Source organism: Cenococcum geophilum (assembly GCF_001692895.1).
Source record: "Cenococcum geophilum 1.58 unplaced genomic scaffold K441scaffold_4, whole genome shotgun sequence".
NCBI lineage: Eukaryota > Fungi > Ascomycota > Dothideomycetes > Gloniales > Gloniaceae > Cenococcum > Cenococcum geophilum.
The window spans coordinates 2,820,354-2,847,431 of NW_027137562.1; the positions used below are offsets into that span (position 1 = coordinate 2,820,354).

General features: G+C 41.5%; 4 protein-coding genes across 4 annotated transcripts; 1 reads left to right on the forward strand and 3 right to left on the reverse strand.

Moving 5' to 3' along the window:
- Positions 1-3,688: 3,688 nt before the first annotated feature.
- On the reverse strand, positions 3,689-4,448 carry K441DRAFT_213123 (uncharacterized protein). The gene has a single exon (XM_067640547.1). It carries the CDS (start codon positions 4,352-4,354, stop codon positions 3,944-3,946), a length of 411 nt encoding a protein of 136 aa, XP_067508855.1. The 5' UTR covers positions 4,355-4,448; the 3' UTR covers positions 3,689-3,943.
- A 3,567-nt stretch (positions 4,449-8,015) lies between these two features.
- Positions 8,016-12,733, reverse strand: K441DRAFT_702856 (uncharacterized protein; the record flags this gene model as incomplete). Its single annotated transcript, XM_067653432.1, has 6 exons — positions 8,016-8,233; positions 8,486-9,096; positions 9,518-10,124; positions 11,142-11,900; positions 12,224-12,387; positions 12,643-12,733. The coding sequence occupies 6 exons, from the start codon at positions 12,731-12,733 to the stop codon at positions 8,096-8,098; spliced, it is 2,370 nt and encodes a 789-aa protein (XP_067508856.1). The 3' UTR covers positions 8,016-8,095.
- A 2,190-nt stretch (positions 12,734-14,923) lies between these two features.
- K441DRAFT_702857 (uncharacterized protein) lies at positions 14,924-15,831 on the forward strand (the record flags this gene model as incomplete). Its single annotated transcript, XM_067653433.1, has 2 exons — positions 14,924-15,151; positions 15,259-15,831. 2 exons carry the CDS (start codon positions 14,924-14,926, stop codon positions 15,829-15,831), a joined length of 801 nt encoding a protein of 266 aa, XP_067508857.1.
- A 90-nt stretch (positions 15,832-15,921) lies between these two features.
- On the reverse strand, positions 15,922-16,898 carry K441DRAFT_652833 (haloacid dehalogenase). The gene is made up of 2 exons (XM_067647430.1): positions 16,600-16,898; positions 15,922-16,542 (listed from the first exon to the last, which is right to left on the reverse strand). Exons 1-2 carry the CDS (start codon positions 16,769-16,771, stop codon positions 15,980-15,982), a joined length of 735 nt encoding a protein of 244 aa, XP_067508858.1. The 5' UTR covers positions 16,772-16,898; the 3' UTR covers positions 15,922-15,979.
- Between the last annotated feature and the right edge of the window lie 10,180 nt (positions 16,899-27,078).

Below are 27,078 nucleotides of genomic sequence, written 5' to 3' on the forward strand. Positions count from 1 at the left end.
GTAATCTTGTTTAGCGCCTAATAGTTAATATAAAGGTAAAGGGTCCCGTCCTTCTTGGGTATAAATATAATTGGTACCCCTACTGGGCTTATAGAGGGCCAAATCTATCCTCTCTAAAGATTGTCCACTATATATTAACGTAGTACCGCTAGCTTATTTTCTGATAGGTTATATAGTAGTCTAAAAGGAGGTTGTTTATCCCTTATATCTATCTTATACTTAACCAATATAGGGTTAGGTAAGGTTTGTATAGCCTCTTTACTAAAAATATCCTTTAAGTCTATATATTCCTATAGAATCTCTAGTTCCTTAACTGTGTATAGCCGGATATTTAAAAATAAATATCCTGTGTCCCCGTTCTTAGTGTTAAGAGTGGTATATATAGTATATACCCACCCTTCTTCTTATATATAGTTTAAGAAAGTCTCTTAATCTTTAACTATAATGCGCGGTTAAGACTTTTAATATTAATACAAGGCTAAAGGCCAATTAATATCCGGATTAACTTAGTAAAGCTATAGGTATCCCAAAACAAGGTTATACCCCTTAATTTCTACGGCACAGAAGCGCATCTCCTGCGTATCCTATAGACTATCGCGGTCCTAGCTAGCTACGGAAAAAGCCTATTCCCTATAGTATGGAATCTAGTGGCCTCTAATACTTTAAATAGTGCGCACTTATAAGCCGCTAAGGTCTAAATCTAATTCTTTTACTAGTAATTAAGAAATAAACTTTATACTTACGCCACTGTTTATAAGGCAGTCTTATATCACCTATTTATTATTAACTTAAATGGAGACAGGAATAACCATACGGTAGTTTACTCCCTCCTTCTCTTACTAGCCTAGTATAAGGGAGTAAAGATCCACTAGGCTATCTCTTTTCCCAATTAGGCCGACTCTTACTTCTTTTACCGGCAGAAGCAGCTTATATAGCCCTTCTTACCGCAATTATAATAGGTACGTATCTCCTAGTTCCCCTCTTGCGGATTAGGTCTCTACCTATTATTATTTTAGGGTTAACTAGCGTTACTCTAGGGCTGCGAGGCCTACTTACGTTATCCTTCTATAGAGCGGTTAGGTCGGAATCTGCCCCTATTATTAAAGCTAGGTCTAGTCCTACGCTCTTTATCGTTAGCGTCTCGTTCCTTTCACTTGCCTAAATGGTCTCTTTTAGCACTTTTAATCTAAGTAGCTTTAGAGATAAGCTTTTCTTAAGAGGTAGGAATTTCGCCCTTCTCTTATATAGCCTATTGAATCTTAGGTTGTAGCTTAGCGAGTAGCTAGTGAAGTCGTATAGCGTTATCCCATAAATCTAAGTAGGGTATATTATTTTTTAGTTCTTCTAAGTAGTTTATAAACTGGACCACAGTCTAACTATCCTGCTGTTTGGTATTATAGTATCGCTGGTTATAGTCCATCCCTTAATTAGTAGGGTCTTAGACCTAATTAACTAACTAAGTCCTAAGTTTACTAAATTTAAGGGATATAGTAAGTTTCTTCTTATAGCGTATTTATAAACTCTTAACGGTGCTACGTAGGAAGGTAGAAGCAATTAGTGTCTAATTATACTTATTAGAGTAACGTTTCGGATTTAGCCGAAACTTAGTTTCGTATTATTAGATAAAACGATTATAGTTCTAAAGACTATTACTATAGTACTTATTAGGTTCCTTTATGCGGAATTTAGGTTTTTCTAACGTTATAGTATAGTATAGCGTTACCCCTTTGAGTCCACTTCGTGTCTAGGGTGTCTATACTTCCCCTAATTGTCCTTATAATTGTTCTTAGTAGTCTTAATATACTTATCTTAATTATATCTCCAACTCCTTTATTTTTTATAGGGTCTCGTATAGCGACCGCTTTAATAACTCCCTAGCGGTAATTGTTCCTAAGGGTCTTGTAAGGTTAAATGGACTAGCCGTAGCTTCTTTATAGGAAGAGGGAATACGCTCCTCTAGGGAGACTCTTTAAGCCTCTTACGGTAAGGGCGTTGCTTTATGGGGTATAGGAGTATAATTCGTCATTGTTAATTAATAGCCGTACGTTCCTAACGGATTGTAAGTAATTAGAATTGTAAGAGGCCAGCCTAACCGGAACGTATAATTATCTAATTGACAGTATTACTAGTAAGTAGAAGGTAAGTTAAAGGTAAATAGAAGGTAAGTCAAAGGTAAATAGAAGGTAAGTCAAAGGTAAATAGAAGGTAAGTCAAAGGTAAATAGAAGGTAAGTTAAAGGTAGAATAAGTTTTACGTATTGAAGGATAAATGCTTCTAACTACTTCTATTTAGAGACTAATTGCTAGTTCTTCTCTAGAGGAGAACTAGCTCCCTATATAATCTTTCTAAGACGCTAGTAAAACCCTTTACCCCTTATCTATCTAACCGTGTCTTTTAGGACGTAGATAGAATATAGATAAGACCTCCTTCTAAAATATAGATGAGACCTCCTTCTGGAATATAGATAAGACCTCCTTTTGGAATATAGATGAGACCTCCTTCTAGAACATAGATAAGACCTCCTTCTATCTTATCTAATATGTACCTTTTGGGGAATTCCGTTACAAAAGAGAAGGTAATTATTTAGAGAGGTCTAGATATTAATAGAGAGATAAATACTCGTTAATACAGACTATAGCCTCTTTTATATAATATCCTTTTATAATAGCTATAAGTTATAGATCTTTTTACTAACTGTTAAATAGGCTATAGTTATATGGCCGTCTACTTTAGGATTAATTAACTGTAGAAGAACATAGAACTTTAGCTACTTAACTATCTAAAATGGTAAGTTTTGTACGATAATTAATATAATAAGGGCCTTATTAATAACTTCCTTATTTAGGATTACTTGGAGTACTTCTAAATCTAGTTCTTTTATTTTATTTTAAGATAACGCTTTAAGGTAAAGGTCTTTTAATTAATCCTATATTGCTTCTTTTATATAACTAGTTTTAGGCTTAACTATAATGCCATACTTTAACACCAAGTAGTTTTAGAAGTTAGAAGTTAACTATACAGCGTATAACTCTATGCAGTGTTTAGAATAGAATAAAGGACAGGCTTTTTTATTTTATACGGGCTTATTACTACCTAGTAGATAAGTATGCTTCTATATCAAAAGAGCTAAGCAACCTCTTATATTTTTTAATTTAGAGGTATTAATAGAGTTAAGAGCTTCTGATTCCACTTCTAAAGCTATATTTTATACAATAATAAAGAAGAAGAAGGCGACTGAAAATTTATTTGGGGTATGCCAAGACTTATCGCGATAAGATTTATCCAAAACAACCCTGTCCCTTAAACCGTCGATGGAGGTCCAGCAGTAGACGAGCCAACCAAATCATTGCGCACAGGTCAGATGTTACTTAACGACGTAAGGAATGTTGCTATGGTTAAAAGAAGTTTTGGTTTAGTTAAGCTCTTGACTTGATATATTACTGAAGTTTCCCTAAGCCTCTCCTACTATAGTTGATATTAGGCTACGCATGTCGGTTGGTTTTAGAAGGAACAGTACGAGGCACGATCCATCTAACAATCTCCTGTCGACCTGAATCAGGTTGTCTTGCCACCCGACTCAGTTACCTACACCTCGACCCAGTCACCTACCCCCTGCTTGACTCGATCACCTACCCCCTATTACGTACCCCCCACTGGTCCTGCACCTACATTATGTATATATAGTCTCTTTTCTTTCATAGATCAATTAATACACGAGTTCTCCAGATCGACATTTCCACACCAAGATAAAAATCAGAAGGCCTTTAAAGAAACTTACAAATGCGGGGAATAGCTTAGAACCGACTGTGGCCTGGATAACTTCTGACATCTTATTACTTGGCATTGTAGAAGCACGTACCCCTCCAACAGTGAGTCAAGGAGGCTTTGAAATAAGTTCCCATGATCCGTCCACAAAGCGCAGACATGGTTATCCTTGGAATATCTACCCTAATGCCATCCTCACCAGGGGCTCTTCTCTTCTTAACGAAGTATCCATCAGCCGCTGGTCAAGTCTTCTTAGCTTTTCCCTTCTCCCGGTTTGTCCGATTGATGAATCCGGGCCATCCGACCTTGAGCAATAAAACATTGCGGTTGCAATTTGCCATTCCCCGCACGCACCTACGAACAGACTTGCTGATAAGCAGGCAAGCAAGCAAAACACCCCTCTGCTTGCTTGATTGCCCGATTTGGAGGCCCTCCGCTTGCTTGCTTGCTTGTTGGTCTCAAAATCACGTCTGCTTGCTTGCTTGCTTGTTAATTGCTTGCCAAGACAGTATAGAATCTGAAGTTGTATAGAAAATCCGCTATGGCTTCGCCCAGCAGCAGTATATTGCCCACTAAGCTCCTCCACCATCAATCAATTGTAGTATAAGCTCATTCGCGCGGCTCGGAGGCAGTCTATGAGGTAGACGTGGTAAAGGCAGCGCGTATATCGGATCTTGGCGTGGTGTAGAGGATCGAAGAAAAAAGCTGCGTGAGACTTTGGGTCGGCGCGGAAAACCGTTTTTAAATAGGCTTAGCGGTTGCCTAAAAGGACTTGTTTGCACTATTTGCATTGCCTTGGCCATTAGAAATTAACTCTAAAAACACTAAAGGTCTATTACCAACCACCGCTACTACTAAATTAACTATATACAAGCAATAAACAAGCAAGCAAGCAAGCAAGCCCTTCCTTTGCTTGCTTGATTGCCCAAAATGAGGCCTCTTGCTTGATTGCTTGCTTACTGCCAAGACAAGCAAGCAAGCAAGCAAGCAGGGTTTTGCTTGCTTATCAGCAAGTCTGCCTACGAATAACTTGCCCGTCGTAATTTCATCACCGGGTCTCTTCATTACATTCTTTGCACTTCGAGTCCGATTTCGCCTTAGTCCTGCAACAATGACAATATAGAATGGCTTTAGATGGTGCTGGATTGTTGCAGCGAGGCTTCACCCATACGCGGTCCCCTACACCCGGATTCTAGAAATAGGATCTGTAGAGCCTTTTCCGGATCGAATGGCCGGATTTCCTACTAGATTGGTAAGACTGCATTTGTTGATGGGTTCGGCATAGAATAGCACCCGGAGGGAAAACGGCGATTCCGCGGGACTCGCAGGGTTGATAGTGCCTGTTACCATACTACTCTATACCCTTTGTGACACGTGTTGCGGAGGACGTCGACTGAGTAGGATGGGCAACCAGTACATCTGCTATTGATGACGTGTGACGGTAAAGGCCGCCTAGAAACTTCCTCGCGGGTTTACCAGCTTGCTCCTAGGATGTCTGATGATGGCTAGCGCCTGTAAGTAACTAACGTAATGTAAACGGCTCGGGGTATATTTATTACAGTAAGTGGCTCCTCCATCCGTATAGGGGATTCCCTGTCCAGAGTTCCCTTGTACACTAACAGGGTGGATATCTTGGTCTCCCAGGCGGATTATATTACGATATAGGATGGAAACTACTAACTTGATTCATGCCGATTTTGCTCCAAGTATAGCTCTCGCTCACGCCCTGGTACATCGTTGGATCCAGGTGCGGTACGGTTGTTTGCAGAATCAAGCGCTCTTTAGTGAGTAAGGTTCCATGGGTCTTGGGTCCTGACGATGGCTCTGGAAGAGTCCTCCACATGCGTCTACACGCGTTTCCTGCTTACATAAGCAGAGTCCCTTCTTGTTCGGTCTCCGCAGCAACTACTTCGGTATCCGCAGTAGTCACCCCGGACCCCGTAGATATAGGCCTATATCAAGGCCTATATTCCTCGTAGATAGATTCCATAGATTCATTCATTCATTTATCCTCAGATCCAGTTCATCAGGTCCCTGAAGACACCGGTAATTAATGAACCATAAAGTTTTCTTGCACGGCTTTCAAGGGCCTTAGCTACCCTTGGAAATCTAGATGGGGCTTTAGAGAGTTACTTTACTCTCTAGGTTATGCCTATACCCATGTACTCTACGATTGATTAGGAAAGAGAATTAGCATCAGAGTATTTTTCTCGTCTAAATTCGTCAGCCACCGGAGGAATCTGTGCTTGGGGGACGTTAACATGTCTCCCATTTCTCCACATCCACACATTGCTTTTCATTCTCCCCTTACTCAGAAAGCTTGAATCCTCCCAGAACCCCGACCTGGAACAGCTGCGATTGGTCATACTCCTTAGCATATCGACATTCAGTTGTCCATATCCTTGAACGCGTGGTGGCGTTCGCAAGCTGGGAAAAGGTCCCCATGAATGCGGCATCGTTCTTCTGCGTCATGGTCGCCAGCAGAGCCCGGCTTTGCGCGGGGCTGCCGGCTTCGAATTCAGTGAGATTGCCCTGCGTTGCGGACCTTAGCGTATTGTAAAATGACGGGAGGGCTATCAGGGGTGCGAAGGTTGGAGGGTTGACGACGTCGGGTTTCGTGTATGCCATGTGTAGAAGCGTGTGCCATGATCCATTGGAGAAGACATTAGTGTCGATGAGGGCGGCGTACGGGTCGTAGTTCGAGCTGTTAGTGAGATTGGCGAAGAATGAGAAGACCTGAGTCCGGTAGGCGGTGGGTGTGGCTAGGAAGCCAACCCAGATGGTTCCGTTCGGGATCAGAGGCAGATCGATGCGGGTTATGATATCGAGGTTGTTGCTGGCACCTTTGAGAGCGCGGAAGGGGCCGGAGCTATGTGTCAAGTTGGCTATGGAACCTGAGGAAAGAACAACCTACATGAGGAATCTGAGAACAGATCTGAGATAAGAAGGGGTTTGAGTCACGCCTTGTGGTAGAAAAAGAATAACGATCGAAGGGGTTGAGGTAGGTGCGAGTTGACTGAAACTAAAAATACAAGTTAACCTGATATTTGCAACATCGAAAAGCGCCATAATAGTACCTCCGCTAACTAGACAACCAACTCCAACACCACTAATACGGCCGCCAGGTGCGGAGACATTTAGAGGGTCGAGCTTATGATTAACCGCTTCAGCGATTGCCAGTACTAACTGTGACTTTTGTCTTGTCTTCAGAGGCTGTAATTTCGTTCAATTGAGACAAATCAATGGTTATGCCATCTTGGATATTCGCTGAGTCGGCAAACGGGGTATTACTAGCGTAAATTAGGATATTTGGATTCCTCCACAGTGCAGACATTGCTTTACCCTCCACTACGAATGGCAAACTTGCAAGATCTTGGCGCAACTAGGTTTGCATCTCGGAGCAGCTTCACGGCAGTCGCAATGTCTGTAGCGCCAGCCGGAATTACTACACATGAGGGCATGAATGCCTCCTCCTGCTGTGACCAGTATGATATTATTGAAGCCTGATATTCTGCTCCATCTGGGTAGAAAACCTTCCCCGGAAGCAGGGTTGATAGCGCGATACACTTAATGGAGTAAAATGTTAGGTTTCTTTGGCAGACTGGGAATTATCTAAAAAGATGATAAAATTTACTTACGCACTCAATCCTCATTTGACACTAACCTATCTTCTATACAAGGCAAAGAGTGGAGAGAGTGAGAAAAAGTTACAGCACTAGCGAGGGAGGTTGCAGCTACAAGAACGAGAGCAACAAGGAGTCTCATCCTTGCAAGAACATAGTGAATAAGGACGAGATTCATGAAAGCACAGCAATAGTCACAGTACAGTCACTAGCGAAATCGGCTTCTGCCCAAGTGCTCCTCTAAAACCCATTCCTACTCCTTACCAAGACGCTTCTTTATTAACTAAATGAAATTGGGTGTCATTATCCGATCATTTTTACTTTAGGGGGTTAATCTTGTTTTACTGTATATTACAATTCTCCCCAATATTCAAAGACTAGCATCACCCCTTTTCCCTATTATAAACTAGGAAAAGGCCTACCTAAGAAAGTGAGAAATTAGAGATATCGCAGACAAAGAGTTACACATTTCCGGCAGTTTCTATCAAGTGTTAACTCGTAATATTCGGTTCTAAAGCACCGGACCTCTCTAGAAGATACTAGAATCGTAGTGGTAGACTTTATCGTATTATATATTTTTCTACTCCCCTAGACCCCTTAATAAAATAGAGATTATTAAAAAGACATTAAAAATAATACTTACGATATTCCTAACATTAGAACACGACTAGATTTTCTCAAAAGGTAGGTACTATATCTACTAAGGACTAACGAAATTCCACGAAGGTTAGAATACTAGATGGACACCATAGAGTAAAGACATTATTTTGAAAGGCAGAGCGTATAGGTCTATATTCAGGAGGGAGCCAAAGAAGATTCTCTAAATCCCGAGTAAACCAATGTTTCTTGACGAATATTTTAGTTATCGTGTCGGTCTGTAGTAGAGAAACCGGAGTCGTGTAGCGTTCGACTTTTAAAAGGCCTTTGTTAGTTTCTAGAAATGGTCCCTTAGTAGAGAAGGATATCATTTCAACTGTAACGTTAACCTTGAACTTCTATAGCTCCTCTCCTGTTGCCGGGTTCCATAGCCTAACTGTCTTGTCGCGTGACGCTGACGCTAGTAGCTGGCCGTCGTGGGAGAATGCAACAGCATTGACTGGGCCGGTATGGCCCTCAAGCTTCTGTAGCTTCTCTCCCGTTACCAGATTCCATAGCCTGACCGCTTCGTCCCATGACGCTGACGCTAGCAGCTGGCCATTGTGGGAGAATGCAACAGCATTAACTAGGCCAGAATGGCCCTTAAGCTTCTGTAGCTCCTCCCCCGTTGCCGGATTCCAAAGCCTGACCGTCTTATCGCGTGACGCTGACGCCAGTAGCTGGCCGTCGTGGGAGAATGCAACAGCGTTGACCGGGCTGGTATGGCCCTTAAGCTTCTGTAGCTCCTCTCCCGTTGCCGGATTCCAGAGCCTGACCGCCTTGTCCCATGACGCTGATGCCAGCAACTGGCCGTTGTGGGAGAATGCAATAGCGGTGGCCCAGTTGGTATGGCCCTCGAGCTTCTGTAGCTCCGGGCTCCAAGTTGAGTGCATTTTTGGCAACCTACGAATCCACTTAGGAATTTGGTCCTTAAACATGTGTCTAATGATACTCGTTTCTGGAGCAAAAATAATCGCCGAAGAGTATAGATGAAGCGGTGCAGTGTCAATCATCCCCCGATTCTGTAGGACAAAGCACCTTGCATCATAGAGGAAGCGTGATAGTTCGCTACCTCTATCCGTCTAAATACTCTATGTGAGTATAAATGCAGTAATTAATGTGCTATATTAATTAACTTGCCGCGATAAGTGACTGTAAAGTACCAATCAGGGCAATGCTTTCAGATATCACCCCTATTAGGCTCAAAACTTCAAGCCAATGAAGGAAGTGCTCCTGGAGGAAAATATGAACTGTATCTCGGTTGCGAATGTGTCTTCCGCTTTGCTCCAAATGGTGGACCTAATACCGGCAACCGTATTGGACATCTCCTGGAAGGCAGTCGTCTATAGTTTGGCTGTGGATCTCTCTTCTTAGCGTTCCGGGTGACTCTAGACGACAGATATTTTCACGGAGACTCTTTGATCTAGACATTAGTTCGAGGCACCTGGTCTTTAACATCTCGTGCGTCTCCCCCTCGTCGACCTAGAACGGACTCTTTCCCCGCTTTTCCGGGTCAAGAAGGAAGTCACGGAACGAAAGATGGAGCAGCCGTACGGGAGAGTCCCGGTCGGGAGGGATGCTGAGGATGGGGTGTGGCGAATTTGGTCTGCAATATATAATCTCTATATCGATACCGAGAAGTCCTGCTAGAGAGGAAGTGCTTAGGGGATCGGCTAAGACGACGACGGAACCAACAATCTCTAGGAATTCTTGGGCCAAGCTTTCCTTCTCCGAGTCGGTGAGATCGATTAGCAACTGGTTTAGGACTGGAAGGTACGTTTTGTCCAACATAGACGCCTGCCTGCTCATCTGGTACTTTAGTACATCGGTCAGCCTGTTTTTGGGATTCCATTTAGGATCTCCCACGAAACGGCACACGGTTGCCGCAAAAATGAATAAAGGAAGAGCCATTTCAGTCAGAGCTCGGATGTGCTCTTCGCCAGGCCAAGATGAAGGTAGTAAAGCATCAGAAGGATGTAAGCAGTTATAGTCTTCTCTAATCTTTGTAAATCCGTACCTTAGAAACGCTGATATATCATGTTTAATTGTAATTTGAGGTATGTCTTGGAGAATTACGTCTTGATGCGTGTCTGACGACATCTTCATAAAGCCAAGGCGAATCGGAAATTCAGGTCTGCTGGTTAAAAAAATGGTCAACGATAATCATACACCCCCTAAATGATAGGCGTACACCCCCCGATTGATATGCATACACCCCCCCCGATTGATACGCATACACCCCCCAATTGATACACGTACACCCCCCAATTGATACGCGTACACCCCCCAATTGATACACATACACCCCCCAATTGATACGCATACACCCCCTACCCAAACAAGCTTAGATCCTCCCACTTCAAGTTAAAACATCACGTGCGTTTAACTTGTTTGCGCTTAAATCGCGAAAACCAAAGTGCGCTATATGCAATATTACGATTAAGTCTTAATTTTAGTTATAGTATAAGTAGTAAAGTCTAAATTTAGATCGCGACTAAGTCGATTAATTGGATTACGTAGTGCTTTATAAGGCGTCGCGCAAACTAATTTAGGTGCTGCTTCGCGCCCACACACCCAAGCACCCACGCGCGCCCGGTGGGACTTAAATTAACACTTCTGCTTCGCATCTAAGGGCCTGCAATTATAGAGCGTCGCGGCAGTCGGCCAATTAACCCTATAACCGGCTCTACAATTGCAAATCGCGTCAACAGATCTATTCGTAGAGAGCCCTTAGCATTTGAGCGAAATACTGGCTATACTATACTTTAATTTTCGTGATACAGGCGCAAACAAGTTAAACACACATGATATTCTAACTTAATGAGGAAGCATCTAACTTAATGGGGAGGCGTCCAAACCAAATAAGGTAGGGGGTGTATGCGTATCAATTGGGGGGTGTATGTGTATCAATTGGGGGGTGTACGCGTATCAATTGGGGGGTGTACGTGTATCAATTGGGGGGTGTATGCGTATCAATCGGGGGGGGTGTATGCATATCAATCGGGGGGTGTACGCCTATCATTTAGGGGGTGTATGATTATCGTTGACCAAAAAAATTGGCATACGAATAGATTTGAGATTCTTGGTTTGCAACAAAAGATGGAGAATCGTTCTCACGTCCCCTTCTCGTTCGCATTCATCCAATGCATCAACTACTATAACCAATGTTGAGGCCTGTGTGGAAGTTGTCCGAATTTGTGATAGAGGCTGAAATATAAGCTTCTCGAACTGTTCTTTCAATGATTTCTCGGAGATTTCAGGTTCCGTGTTGATTGTATTTCTGACGTGAGGTATCATCGCGGGCACCCTACGCAAGAGTTGAGCAGTGATGGTGGTGAAAAACCTAGAGGCATTACCACGCTCACCCTCGCCTCTTTTAAAAAAGAAGCTGGCCCCTAATTGACCATCGTTGTCGAGAGACTGGGCGATGGTTCGAGAGATTGTAGACTTTCCAGTGCCAGCCATGCCATTCAGCCAGAAGATACATTTGTCTTGTGAGTCCTCAGCCCATTCCCTAATTTGATGTCGCAGGTCTATTCGAGTGTCAGGATGACATCTTGCATCGAGCTCATCGACGTAGGAATTGAGAGCGGCAGATTTAGCAGTCGGTAGTGTCGCTAGGTCAATCTTGCTCTCTAGGACGCTAACCGACTCTTTAATATCTTGAAGCTCTTCTAACTCCTCCAATACTCTTTGTAGATGCTCCTTGCGTAGATTTGCTTCCTCTCGCTCACAAGCACTTAGAGTACGGTCACAATTACTAGCCTCGGTCTCGACCTGTGTTGCAATTCTCTCACACTCATCCTCAAAATCACGCATTTCTTTGGGCTTCCAAAACGCATCGAAAGCACGAGTAAGAGAGCTCCTCTGATATGACTAGATTGCTTTGGCTAGGAATTTTAATATGAGTGCATGGAGCTCGGTTAATGCCGTCTCGAAATTGTCCCGCGTTTGTATTACTGGTAGGTCCCGTAGATAGTCCATGTAGGCCTTCAGTCGATTTATCATGCAAAGTGAGGTCTTAAGACCTGCTAGGAGAGCGGCCATTTGACGTCTCTCAGATACAGCTGCCTATATACCGAATTAGAAGGTTATAGAATTATTTTGTATTTTGAAACCAACTAGGCACGAATCTCCATACCTCAAGCAAGACGAATCCCAGCCCAGGGCAAGCCAGCGTGGATTGAATCCGTATTCACGGCAATATCCCCCACTGATTTGAATCTATCCAACCATAGCAGAATTTTATCTGCCTCCTGTGCCAATCTCACTGTATGTTCTCCAAAAGTAAATGTCCACCTCTTGTTTTGGCAGAGGTTCTGCTTCTCTTGGGTAGCATTGAATGCCTTTTGAAGCGCCGAATCTATATCGTCTGTAGTAGGCAGGAATTTTTATTTTATTGTTGCTCGTTCTTGCTGTGGGAGAAGTTGTAATGCCCTGTCCAAGAGCTCTCGCCCAAGGGCGACTGGAGCCTTTGAACAAGGCTGGGCTGGACACAATACTTCGCGGGCAGGCGATGCAGGACGCGTTCCGAGGTCTGATTTAAGGGATGGCTGTGCCACTGAAGACGGTGCTAGGGTTGAAGGGATTTGGGCTGAGAGAGGGGTAGAGGAAAGACCAGTCTGATTAGCCGCGGTTCGTAGGGGAAAGAACTTGTGTAATTGCCGGAATCGGTCGCGCCTTTTTGTTGGAGCGGCTGTGCCAGTCATTAAATTACCAACTAATATATGACCTCTCCATGAGAATGGCTGTCGAGAGGTAAAGGTTTTCTGGGTGTGTTTATAATGTTTGGTTGAGAGTCAAGGTATGGAGTTGCACCGTTAGGGTACCAGGTTATCGATAAGGATATTGCCCGTGCATACAACACTAAGAATCTACTACGGTATCAGGCATAAGTTTCGTTAGTACGTCCCATCTGACATGGATTATTGACAAGGATAATACAGGCTATCCGACCAATGATGTATGATAATCTTTTAAAGTAACCAATGAGAAAAGAGGAATTCTTTTGCCAAGCTCTACGTATGAAGCCGTTAATATTTGACTATTTCTTAGCAGAAGCTCTATCTAGGTTCAATCCTTAGTGTTGGGTCGATCGGTATAAGGCTTCCAGCAAACAGATTTCGTTGAGGGCATGGTTCTGGTCAAACAGAGCTTCAAAATAAAAGAAGAATACGATGATGTTCGACCAATATTTAAGCTGGACTATTTCTCTGAAGCTGAGCCGTCCAATACTGTCTTATGGTATCCCATCAAAATAACGTTTTAATCTTTAGTTAAATAGGATAAACCCATCATCCTCTTTAACCGAAATACACAGCTAGATTTACTTGATGCTACCTGATCTGGGCCTTTATTTTGTATAGAAAGAGAAGGATGCTTTTGATCAACGGAAATAAAACGCACTTTGAACGGTGTATCAGTCTTGCGGTCGATACCTCCGATACCCGGTATCAGGATACCCGAGTATCGGCCGATACTATCGCCGATACCCCGATACGTATCCGATACTGCAGTATTTTGCGCTACTATTATAGGACACCCCCATGATACCTTATATACGTCCACCTGTTTCTACCAACCCAGTAATTAAAGACTAATTATAATACTACAATATCCGCAATATTCGTAATATTTACGATATCCGCTCGCAATATCCGTAATACCCGAAATATCCGCAACTTCTGCCCCGTGCACTTGTTATGCTTACTCTGCACGAAGCTCTGCACAAAGCTCTGCGCGGAGGCTCTGCGCGAAGCTCTGCGTACGGAGGCTCTGCGCGAAGCTCTGCGTACGGAGGCACTGCGCGAAGCTCTGCAGAGGCACTACACGAAGCTCTGCATGAAACTCTGCGGAGGCTCTACACGAAGCTCTACACGAAGCTTTACGTACGGAAACTCTACACAAAGCTCTGCACAAAGCTTTTATATGGTCTCCGTAGTAGAGCCGTCATACGTAGAACCGTTGTACGCAGAACCGTTATACATAGAACCGTTATACGCAAAGCTGTTAAATGTTAAGGTCACTATCAGGTACCACCTTATAACTCACACCCTGTTTCTTGCTATTATATATCTTATTACCTATTTCTATTACCTATTACCTACTAAGTAGCAACGTCCATAGTGGCAAGCGTCGTTAGCGTCGTCGTTAGTCTTTTAGTCTCTACCCTATATATATAGAGAGCTTCTAGAGCCTACTTTAATCGACAGAGTTCTTCTTAGTGGCTTGTCCGTCCGACAAAAGCCGTCATGCAGAGCCTCCCGTAGAGTTTCGTGCAGAGCTTCGTGCAGAGCTTCGTGCAGAGCTTCGTGCAGAGCTTCGTGCAGAGCTTCGTGCAGAGCTTCGTGCAGAGCTTCGTGCAGAGCTTCGTGCGAGCCTCCATACGTAGAGCTTTGTGCGAGCTTCCGTACGCAGAGCTTCGTGTAGAGCTTCGTGCAGAGCCTCTGCAGAGCTTCGTGCAGAGCCTCTACAGAGCTTCGCGCAGAGCCTCCGTGAGGTATTAATAGAGTTAAGAGTTTCTAATTCTACTTCTGAAGCTATATTTTATACAATAATAAAGAAAAAGGTAATAGAAATTTTATTTAGGGTATACTAGGACTTATTATAATAAGATATAAGTAAAATTTTAGATATTTGTGTAAATGCCAAGCCTTCGTACGAGTATCGGCGATACGTATCGGATACTAGGCCGTATCGGGATACGGAGGTATCGGCGATACGTATCGGGGGTATCGAGTATCGACCGCAAGACTGCGGTGTATGATGCGCGAAAAGCTTGGACCCATGGAGCTCTTCAACGCACCAAGGCCTCAGCTCCTGCAGGTCACGGCTCACACATCTGCTGCCTATAACATGTCTTCTGCAAACAACCCCCGATGTAGTTTTGTAATGCTACAATGGCGCCTCCAATCTCCGTGGTACCTGCAAAAGAGCAGTCTAACTATGAAACTTTCCGCGAATGCCTCTCTGAACCTGTCCTGCGCACCCTGGCCGTAACGCCTGAGAAGCCGAAGAGACGACGTCGCGGTGGGAAGAGAACGGGTTCGGTGAAGGAGGGACAGGGCGATCAAGGTGTGGGACAAGAAGAAAGCAATGATGCAGAGGACTTGGGGGAGTTTATTGATGTATGAAAACTCTCTACTGACCTCTCTTACCAGCATGTTTTATTTTCCAGATCACCACTCTCCCCGCATCCATTTACAGTACAGAAGTTTCTAATTCCCTGATTTAGTACCTCGCAAATGAAGTGTTCACCTCATTCCCCCAAATAGTTCGCACTCTTTCCTACACGGCATTCCAGTCCTCTCCTGCCTTGCGTGATCAGTACAGCACACCCCTCTCCACATCTTCAGTGGAGATCCTCGTAGCTGCAATTCCATCCTCGGCTGCAGACTCACTGGGCAGCTATGGTCTCTTACAATCTGACTATGACCTTAACGATCTCAGACGTTTCATAACGCCTGTCCTAGAGTCATACATTGCATCTGCAACAGCACTGCCACCCATCTGGTCAGCTACCCGTACTGACTTCTGTGAACTGTGCGAAAGAGAGTGGATACCGACGACCTACCATCATCTAATCCCCAGATCAACACATGCGAAAGTCACTAAACGCGGTTGGCATCCGGAGGAGAAGCTTAATAGCGTAGCATGGTTGTGTCGAGCCTGCCACTCATTTGTACATCACATCGGGTCGAATGAAGAATTGGCAAAGAACTGGTATACGATGGAGTTGCTAAGAGGGAGGGATGATGTTCAAGATTGGGTGAAGTGGATTGGGAGAGTTAGGTGGAAGAAGAGATAAAGGTGTTAGAGACGTAGGGTTACATATCAGCATACTGAGAACATCAACGAGTTTCCTAATTTGCCTCTACAAAGTTCTCACATACTAGTCCTGATCCCTTTGATTATATTTCGGCACTTTGTCTTAATGGCTATTTCGTGACAACTTTTCACGCCTCAGTGTAACCATTAACCGCATCTACAACCTCATCTAGCCCTCTCACTATAACGGTTGGCCGCCCTTGGTCACCTTCAACTAGCTGATCCGCCCACCCACTTCCCGCTCGGTCAACCCAGGCAGCCTTCATTCCCATTGCTTTGGCGCCTACCACATCAAATGGATTACCACTGACGAGCCAGATATCCCCCATCTCGGTTCTATCCCTTCCCACCTTCTTTGCTAGGTACTCATACACTTCTGGCGCAGGTTTGAACTTTTTGACTTCCTCTATGACAACAATCTGTTTAAAGACCTGGGCATGAGGCGACAGATCGGGAGAATGGTTCACAGACTGCGATACCATTTCATGTGTTCCATTAGAAAACACAACTGCAGTAATACCTGGTGTTTGTGCCAATTTTTCTAATGCTGGGTTCACATCTGGGAACGTCGAGAGAGAATCGTATGCCTTCATGAGTCCATCAATCCCCGCTTGATCTAGAGAAACTCTGGATTCTTTTAAAGCATGCCTAAGAGAACGCATTGTCATAATCGAGAAAGGTTCATATTGATCTTGGGGATATTTAGCTTTGTTTAAATAGACAATTCGGATGAGATGTTTTAACGCACTCATACTATTCAACCGCCATGTGTACTCCAATTGATACTTCCGCCATGTCGCTGCTATCGTCTGCGCTTTCTCTTGCCCAAAATGCTCCGCTAGCTTCTTGGCTATGGTTTCGGTGGAGAGGAGGGTACCATACGCGTCGAATGCCAATACGATATCTTTTTCCGTACCCATTTTGCTAGACGTAGTCGGGATCCGAGGCAGGATAGTTCTAGATCCGATCCGAGGGGATTTGACTTATATATGCCTGCTTACGGCGGATACGGATGGGATACAATCCACGATCCATGACGATGGCGGGGATTAAAACGTCTGCCCCACTAGATTGAGGGATTGAGGGAGTTTGTAAACTGACGACCACGCTACTTACATAATTGTGCCCGCGCGACCCACAGTCGGTGCTAACAAGGAGCCGTTCCCCGATGTTTACTATGGCGCGCTAGAGTTAACAACGGGGAACGCGCATACCTCTAAGGTTTACGAGGCATCGTTAAAAAAAGAGGTTATCCAAATATATAAGAAGTCGATTATATACAGATTTTCTGGTGTAGTATCTATCCTCTACCTCTGCTCACTTATTAATCTCTATAGGAAGGCCTTCCTCCTTAATAAACTACTCAATTCCCTGCTGCTATCCCTTAGCCTGCTAGGGTGCAATGCCAAGATGCACCGTGCACGAACACCGTACCGAGCTGCAGTGCTGGCACCGATAAAATCTTATCCAATACGAACCAATAAAATATCGGTATTGCCAATATTGCCAATATTCGGATAATATTGCAATATTGCTTGGCATATTAAATTTTTATATTATGCCTAAAGGTTATCTTCTATCTATATAATATTATATAATATATCTTCTAAAATTTAAATTATCTCTTATTTTTAATACTATTAGTAGAGGGGGAGTGTAGAGGGGGTACGAGGGGGAGGGGGGAGGGGGGGGGGGGGATAGGGGGGGTAGGTAGCATGAGGTTTTGGGCCTCTTTTAGGGGCATTTGGCGGGTCTAGGGGTGTAGACCGCCTAAAATCTCGTTACTTGGGCAACAGAGCCCCTATAAGGTCGCCAAAGTTATGGGGGCTCTATCGCCTAAGCAACGAGATTTTAGGCGGTCTATGCCCCTAGACCCGCCAAAGGCCCCCTAAAGAGGCCTAAAACCTCGGCGACTCGCATATGGGGCACGTGCGCTCGTAGCCGGATACCTCCTTTTCCTTAAGGATTCGTCTATTCTTATAATATACCATATTATTCTATTAATTAAACTCTCTATCTATATCTTACCTTATAAAAAAGATTTTTTATAAAGTAGTAAGGCTCTTTTATAATATAAGGCTGCGTAAAGCTAGTTATTTTCATTTTTTACCCAATATTGGCAATATCATATTGCCGATATATTTCCGATAACCGATATTTTATCGGTTCGTATTGGTTCGTATCGGTGCCAGGTCTGACCGAGCTGTACGAAGAACCTCAGGTCACTGCAGTTCTCATCACGGAGGCTCGAATAAGAGCTTCCTATTGGCCAGGTTCTTATCAATAACGTAGGACCCGAATCAGCAGGTTAAGGGATACCTCGCCGGCGACTTAATTAAGCTTTATAAGCCACTAATCTATTATCTTCTCTGCCATTTAAGGATTATCCTCCTAATATTTAGATGCAGCTTCTTCCATTTAATAGAACCGATCCTTTATACTTTCCAACGCTTCTCTTATTTAAAGCCTCCGCCGAACCAGAGCAAACGGGTTATTATTAATATCCTGTTCCATGTACTTCTGATTATTACTATAGTACGTTTTAAAGCCACAGTCCTCCTATATACACTTATATCGTTTAAAATCCTTATCACAAAGGCAGCTAAAGGCGAAGTTATTAGTCTAGATATAGCGGTAGGGTGTTACGGAAGTGGGCACGAGCTGGAATACAATGTACTAAACAGGGTAGTAATTGAAGAAGGCTACGTACGCGTAACTATGCGTGGTTGATACAAAGACATTTGGATGAAGAAGAAGATTCTTCGTGTGCCAGGTCGGGTATAAATAGGGGTTGTAGGGGAACGTGCGTAGGTGTCTCGGGACGAACGTGAGCACGGGTCAAGAACGTCAAAACGCGCAGGGACGTAAGAACGTGTGAGTCCCGTGACACAGGGGAGCTAGTAGCTTTAATAGAACTTATAATTACAGTAAACCTTATCTTAAAGCTCTCTTCCGTCGCTATCGTCAGCTTCTTCCTATGCTTTCTCGGCCTTCTATAGCTCCTTAATTATAAGCAGCTAAACTAGGTAAGGAAGGCCTTCCATCTATAGCTATTCTATTACCTTAGGGTGGCGCTTAGTGCGGAAATTAAGCTCTACTATATGCGCTCGCCGATTATAGTCCTTCGCAGTAACTATAACGTGCATAGCGTACCTAGTAAGGCTTATCTTTTAAAGCTTTTCTTTACCAATTAAATGCTTAAGAACCTTATGCCACAATTTAACAGCGTTTATCGTCCAAATTTAAATAAGTATTATTAAGTACTCCCGCTTATACTGCGCCTAGAGATCTATTTTCTTAATTAGTATAACGGAACCTTGTAGCAGGAACTACGATGGGCTCATTATTAGGCTAGGTGTGTAGGAAATGCAAGTACAAAAGTCAACAACGTAATAACAACTGGTGGAGTGGTTGCCTAATAAATTAACTCCAATTGTATTCTAAGAATCACTATAAGGAAGGAACTATCTAGGTAGGGACTAAGGGTCCTTAAATACACAACCGTACTCCTATAAAATCCTTCTTATACGTAATATACGTGTGCTCTGTTTGCTCTGTCACGGATTATATAGATCGTACAGATTATATAGATCACCCCATATGACCTTGGTTACCATTCCTCGTTACATAGCTCTATCGGCTCTATCCTAGACTATGCCTAAATTAACCAACTAGCTTCCTTTGACTCTTCTCCTAGTAGTCGTAATATCGTACTTAAAGCGTCCGTAACACCATCTCCCTCCTCTTTATCTTCGTCCTTAAAGATTTAAAATATCTCCAAGTCGTTTACTAAAGGTGTAATATCCGTCTAATTAATTTGGTTAATATTATTACTTATTATACCTAAAGTAATTTCTTCTTCTTTAACCGCTTGTTATGTTCGCACTATTGCTGCAATATTATCTCTTAGTGAGATTATACCGTCTCCGTATTCTCGCTGTTTAAAAGAGGGGTTAGTTTATATTGCGTTAGTGAACCTATCTTTATAACAACTGTCCTCTTACTTAAAGTATACTAAAGCGAATATTTATTCGTCCTGTGACGTTTACTTTATCTCTAATGCTAAATATACGCGACCTATTACTCTTAATAGTCGTCTAATTCCCTAATTAATTTATCTTAGGGTCTTATATTTAATCTGCTGCTACGCAGCTAGATAATAAACTGTCTATTACTCTCGCGGAACTACGTTATTCTTGTAATGCTAAACAAGAGGCTGCTAATACTCAGCAACGGGCCCTTAAGTCTCGTCTCGCTGCGTCTACTTAATTAATCCATCTTAAGAAGGTTTGTAAGAAGGTATGTTCTAAGGAGTAGAAACTTATGGAATAAGGTTTACAGGAACTTAGTAATAAAAGAACGGATTCTCCTCTAATAGAGAAGGAAATAGATCTAAGTAATTCAGTAACTACTCTTCTTAAGTCCCCCTTAGGTAGCTCGTTCTTTGGCGATTCTTTTTTATTAATGCTACCTAACCTAATCTCTTTTAATACTCCTATACCTTTCCTATAGTATTCTTTAAATTCTCTAGTAGTTCCTAGGTAGTCTTAGTATAGCCTATCTACTTTACCTTATACTATATTTCATCGTTAACATCCTCGTAACTAATAATCTTTAAAACTTACTATTTATCTTCTTCCTATCCTCTATACGTGTCTACTTTATAAACTAGTAGCTTAACATTCCTATATACTAGCTCTAGCATTATAATATGCTATATAGGGTAGATCTTTATCTTAGCTAGTAGGTTTAATTTAAACGTAACCGGTAAAATCCTCTACGTAATTTTAAAAGGTCCTAGTCTAACGTAGTCTAACTTCTTACTTAGTTATCGACTCTTAAAATTTTTATATAGTAGCTATACTTTATCTCCCTCCTTAAGATCTAGTCCCTTAGATCTCCTAGTATTATAGTACTTTTTTATTCTCTCTTATACTTTCTTTACTAATTCCATAAGGTCTATATAAAGATTTATTAACATCTTTATTCTTTCTTTAGCTGTACTACTTATTTTCTTCACTTGCCGTAGTAACAACGATATTCTTAGCTTATATCCATAATTTGCCTTAAATAGTAATGTGCCTATTCCTTCTTAAGGTGTTGCATTATATATAAACTATATAACTGGTAATAACGATACCCAATTATTCTATATATAATTAATATAATGCTTTAGATACTGCTCTAGTGTTTAATTTAATCTTTCTATCTAACCGTCTGTCTGCGGATAATATATAGTAAAAGTTGCTGCTTAAACTCCTTACTCCGCTAAAAATACCTCCTAGAATGCTGCTATAAATCTTAGGTCTCTATCCGATATAATCTTGCTTAGTGCTTTATATCTTGCGAATACTTCTTTAATATAGATTCTAGCGACATCTTCCGCTAAGATTTCTTCTATGCATGCTATAAAGTATCCCCACTTTATAAGCTTATCCACTATTACTAAGATTGCGTTATAATCTTATCCGGTAATAGAATCTCTTAATTTTAGCAACTTAATAATAAAGTCCTATAATATAACCTCCTATAGTCTCTTTGGTATTTTAATAGGTTATAGCCCTCTATATAGCTTATACCTTATTAGTTTATTCCTTTAGCAATCTAAATACTCCTTTATTACTTTTCTTGCGATATTCCAGATTCTATTAATAATATACTCCTCTTAGAGTCTCGACACTAAGCCTATAGCTCTATTGTGTCCTTAAGTTAGTCCCTTATAAAAGTCCTCTATAAACTACTCTACCATACTTCTTAGGATATACTTTACTTCTTAATTTTCGTATATATCCGACTGTAGATCTTCTAGCTATACTTCTAGAATTCTTTATTCCCAAAAGCTTCCTAGTATCTCGTAGACTTTCTCTAACTTATTATCTTCTTGAGTTACTATAATCTTTAAATAATTATACCTAATTAATCTATCTATATCTTTTCGCAATAAAGCCCCTAATGGCTTCTTGTCATTTTATAGTTTAGCTTTACGGCTTAGAGCGTCTACCCGCGTATTGTCTGTACCCTTAGTATACTAAATCTCAAAATGGTATTCCGTAAGCATCTCTGCCCATCTAACCTATCTTTAGTTAAGTTCCTTTATTATTAGGAATCCTATTAGGTTCTTATAATCCGTCTTAATTATAAATAGTTTCTTTATGCCTTGTAAGAATGCTCTCTATTCCTTTAATACTGTAACTATACCTAACAACTTTTTGTTGTAGATGTTATAGTTTAACTCTAGTAGTGTTATCTTCCGACTATAGTATGCCACTAGGTGCTATCTATCCTAATATTTTTATATAAAGTATACCCCTAGTATATAGTCTAATGCATCCATCTCTACAACCGTCTTTAGTCCTAGTTAATAGATCTTAAGAACTTGCTCTGTTACGGGACGGGGCAGTGGCTACAAGACGTATATATTTGAGGAGTCTATAAGACGTTACGCGATCGATCGTAAGGGTCGAGGGCGTAAGGAGGTGATATACCTACGCGTAGCTGACATAAACTATACGCGAGGTGTACGCGAGAGCACGGGGCTCTCCTATGGAGGCCCCTGCGGTGGGGTTCCGTAACACTACCCCCCCTCCTATAGAGGCGAAGCTCCGGCGACGCTATGGTTACTATATATATATAAAAGGGACACTTAGGGTATAGAAAAGAAGAAAGGGGGGTATCGCTAAAGGCTTAAAATAATGTTATATAATAAGGCTTGGCATCTAAGAATCCGACTAATTAGATAACTTTAACCGCCAGTTAAAGTTCCTAGACATCTTAACAATATTCTAGTTACGTAATTGCACTTTGCCGTAATCTGACGGCAATCTAATGGTAATTTGCCCCTACGTAGTAATATACAACGGTTTAACTCTATAAGGGCTCCTATAGAGGATTAGGTATAAAATCTCTACTTAGGCCCAGTTTCTGTAGGTTCGCGTAGTAAAAGTCGCTAATTAGATCCTTTACATTTTTAAAGTCTTCCTATAGTTGCTATTCTGGCTAATCTATATCGAATCCTATATATATAGCTCTATAATAGAGCCGTCGTCCTCTGCCTTTGCTAAAGTATTTAGAGTTAATAATTCATTTAACGGTCCACTCCTCGTGGTTCTCGTCTTTGTTCTTATCTTAGATTAATACTAATGGGGGTTTAGGCTATATCTGCCCTAGTAAGGGGTTAGGCTAGTAAAGGTATAGTAGCTATAGGTAAAATATAGGCTATATCCCGCGGGTGGCTAGGGTAGGTAGGAGCTCTAGCTCGTATACGGCTCCCCTATCAATAACTCGTTTAATTAGGTAAGGGCTAAGGTTCTTATAATTAAGTGACTTCATAGGCCTCTGCGTAGAGATATTGCGTATATCTAGCCATACCTAGTCGCCAACACGTATCTCTAGTAGTGGCGTTCTATAACGGTTGGTGAAGTAGGCCTGCTTTGCTTAAGCCTAGGCCATTTCTCCCTTACAGTAGTTAAGTAGATTTTTTATATGGTCTGCATGCTAGTTAGCAAGTAGTATCTTAAGGCGTTTTCCATATAGCAGTTTCTTATTAATAGGTTCTAGTAGTTCTATACCGGATTAGGGGTAATATCCCTTATTCGCGAAAAACGGGGTAAGTCCTATAGTAGTTAAGACATAGTTATTTACTGCGAATTCACCTAATAAAAGGTAATTTACCCAGTTATCTTAACTATAGGCGACTACCTGTTATAGGTACGCTTTTATACTAGCATTAGCGTTTTCTAGTTATCTAGCAGTTTCGTAGTGGAAGGATATAGACATCTTAATAGAGATGCTAAGGTGTTAGCAGATTCGTCTCTATATATTAGAGCTAAACTATATGCCTTAGTTGGATATAATTAAGTTAGGTAACCTATATAATCGGTAGATTTCGCGGAGGAAGGCGTTAGTAACGTTGCTAACGGCTACACCTTTAGTTAGGACGTAGTGGCGCTCTTTTATAAGTCGGCATATTATTATAAGGATGTTCTTATAGGTACGGCCATATCGCTTATAGGGTGGTAGGTTAATAACGAAATCTATAGCGATATCTGCCCATCATTATATAGGTACTGGTAGAGGGTGCAGTAGTCCTTAGTACTTTATATTAAAGGCCTTAGCGCGCTTATAACTGTAGTAGGCGCCTATAAAGCATTTAACTAAGTCTATTATTTTAGGCTAAAAGTAGTATCGGCTAAGAAGCTTATAGGTTCCTCCTCTACCTAGGTGGCCGCTTAATCGGAGGTTATAGGCTATTTAGATTAGTTACTATTATAAATTTTCTAAGTTAGGGATAAATAGACGGCCTCTATAATAGAGCCTATTCTCTTTTACTTCTAAGGCTGCTATATTAATCTAGCCTAAGCTTTAAAGTTTAGTCGGCAGTATATAGGCGCCAGCAGTCTTTACGGCAATAAGTTAATATAGTAATAGGTTAATAGAGGTATTATATGCCGTAGTAATAAGCTTATTAATTTTAGGAGGTAATTTTAGTTCTATAGTGTGGAGCTAAGGTATAGTTGGCTCTATTATAGGTAGTATACCTAGGGCTAAATTCCGTGCTTTTAGGATTATTTATTATTAGAACTGGTTATAGGGGTTATCTTTAGACTAAGGAAGGTCTTATAAGCGGCGTATTAGGCTATTAGGCTTAGTACCTTATACTCCTAGCCTATATATAATTTTAAAGTTAAAACTAGAGAGGAACTCGTTCTAGCGTGCTTAGTATTAGTTTAGCTATTTTATAGTTATAAAGTACTTAAGGTTATAATAATCCGTAAGGACTTTAGTTAGCTAGTTAGGTTCTACTAAGGAGAGTTCTAGTTAGAATTCCTTAAACGCTTATATAATCGCAAGAAGTTCCTTATTATAGATCTTATAGTTACATTCTTATAGTATAAGCTTAGATAAATAGAATACGACTAGGTGGAGGAGACCGTTATTACCTATCTAGGAAAGGATACCTGCGTGTCACGGAACCCTACCGCAGGGGCCTCTATAGGAGAGCCCCGTGCTCTTACGTACACCTCGCGTACAGCTTATATCAGCTACGCGTAGGTATATTACCTCCTTACGCCCTTAACCCTTACGATCGATCGCGCAACGTCTTGTAGACTCCTCGAATATATACGTCTTATAGCCACTGCCCCGTCCCATAACATTACGTTGCGCCTTTTTACCACTAACACCTAGCCTACGACTAATTCTACGTCTCTGTAATACTATAGGCGCTGCTAGAAGCAGCGTGCCTATAAGTTACCTTACTTTATACTTCTAAGGAACCTATAATAGTAAGACAATATTCCTTACTAGCCACTATATTAAACCTAAAGAATAATCTAATACCTATACTTAACCTATAACGCCAATTAATCCCAGGAGAATTCGATTTATTAGCCCTAGCCTTAACCCCTAAGGAGATAGACACCGATAATGTCTTATTTTTTATTAACTATATAACTACGGACAAGTAAGTAGAAGGGCTACTACCTATTAAAATCAAAATACGAGACGCCGAGACGTTCGCAAAAATGGTAGCATAAGAACCCGACAAATACTACCACCTTCTATAGAACTACCACCTAAAGCTTATATAAGCCGAGATGCGTGCTACCTAAGATCGCGATATCATCTAAGACCTATAAGCTCGTGAGGCGCTCGCTAATAACACGCGTTAAGAAACCGAAGACGATCTCTATGTGTCTAAACGCGATGTCCAATAGTTAAAGAAGGCTAAGATCGCACTTATTGCTATAGTTATTAAAAGAGAAGGCATAATTAAATACCTATAATCTTAGCTTAATGAGCATATTCGTAATAACGCTAGACACCTCTCTACTGCATATAATGCTACTTAAGTCTTTACGCCCCTAGCAACTTTACCTACTTAACGCTTAATAGAGGGTTAGTGCTAAGCAGCCTTACCTAATAGGAACCCCTATTAAAGCGACAACGAAAGCTATAATAACTGAACCTAAGCTGCCACTATAGGGTCTAATGTATATTACCTTAATCCCCTAGTTTTTTAGGGAGACCGTAAAGAATATAGCTACTAGAAAATACAAATCCGCGAGAAACTAACTTAGAGTACCTACCTTTTTCCTACAGAAGACACTAAGATTGGCTATATTATTGGGCGAATAAAGGGTATACTATTTAACAGACTCTTCGCCCAATAGGAGACTAATAGCCCCTAGAAGTGGTAGTCCTACTAAGAAGTCCTTAATGATCTTAACCTAATATACCGCAACTATAACCTACTGGCCACCAACCGAGCTAAACTATATGCCCTAAAGATAAGCCCTACCGAATTATTTAATAAGTTCTATATTAAATTCTAGGAATATACTGGAGCCCTTACCTAAGACAATACTAAAGACTAGAAAGATCTCCTTAAAAAAGTCACTTATCGCCTTAGTTACGCAGCCGCTAGCTATAACTATAATAATGTTTATAATATAGTAGCAGCTATACAGAAGATTAAACGACGACTAAATTAGATCGCTACTGTAAACCCTTACCTAAAGACCTCCCTATAGAAGCCCTCCGGACCTACTAAACCACTAACACCTACTACCCTAAGTAATACTACTGGTCCTAATATTGACCTTTCTATACTAACCTTCCCGTAGAAGCTACTAGACAAAGAACGCGAGCTACTTTAGAAGCTAAAGCGTTGCTATAGATATCGTTAAGAAGGCTATTATAGCTATAGCCTAAACTACCTAATAGCTAGGTTTAGTAGCCGCCGCCTAATACCTAACCTAGTACCTTGAATACTAAATATATCGCTATATACTACTACCGTATAAGACAAAAACACAGTAATAGCGGTAGAGTTGGATATGGAAACGGAAAACGCCAAGTCCCAGCCCTAAGTCGCAGGTTGGGACGCCCTAATAATAAGGGGATCTATATATCGGCCTGCTTAATAGATAACTTAGTAAAGATAAATAGATGGAAATAGATAGTTTTACCTATAATAGGAACTACTGCCAAAAAACAATATAAAAGCCGTTCTATAATTAATTGCGGAGCTATTAATAAATTTATAGATACCTAATTCGTGTATACTTATAACCTACCTACCTTACCCCTTACCAAAGCCCGCGCCCTATAACTCGCTAACGGTAGTTATACCGTATAGAAGATTACCTACATGGCATAACTCTACCTAGACATAAATAGGCACTAGGAAGAACTCTAGGCCTATATTACACCACTTACTAACTAC

Excerpts from the sequence above, each read along its gene's own strand:
- K441DRAFT_213123 (XM_067640547.1), bottom strand. The coding sequence starts at position 4,354 with ATGGTGGAGGAGCTTAGTGGGCAATATACTGCTGCTGGGCGAAGCCAT.
- K441DRAFT_652833 (XM_067647430.1), bottom strand. The coding sequence starts at position 16,771 with ATGGGTACGGAAAAAGATATCGTATTGGCATTCGACGCGTATGGTACC. Across the intron at positions 16,543-16,599 it reads ATGGCGGTTGAATAGTATGA|ATCAATATGAACCTTTCTCG; the intron begins GTGCGTTAAAAC and ends AATATCCCCAAG.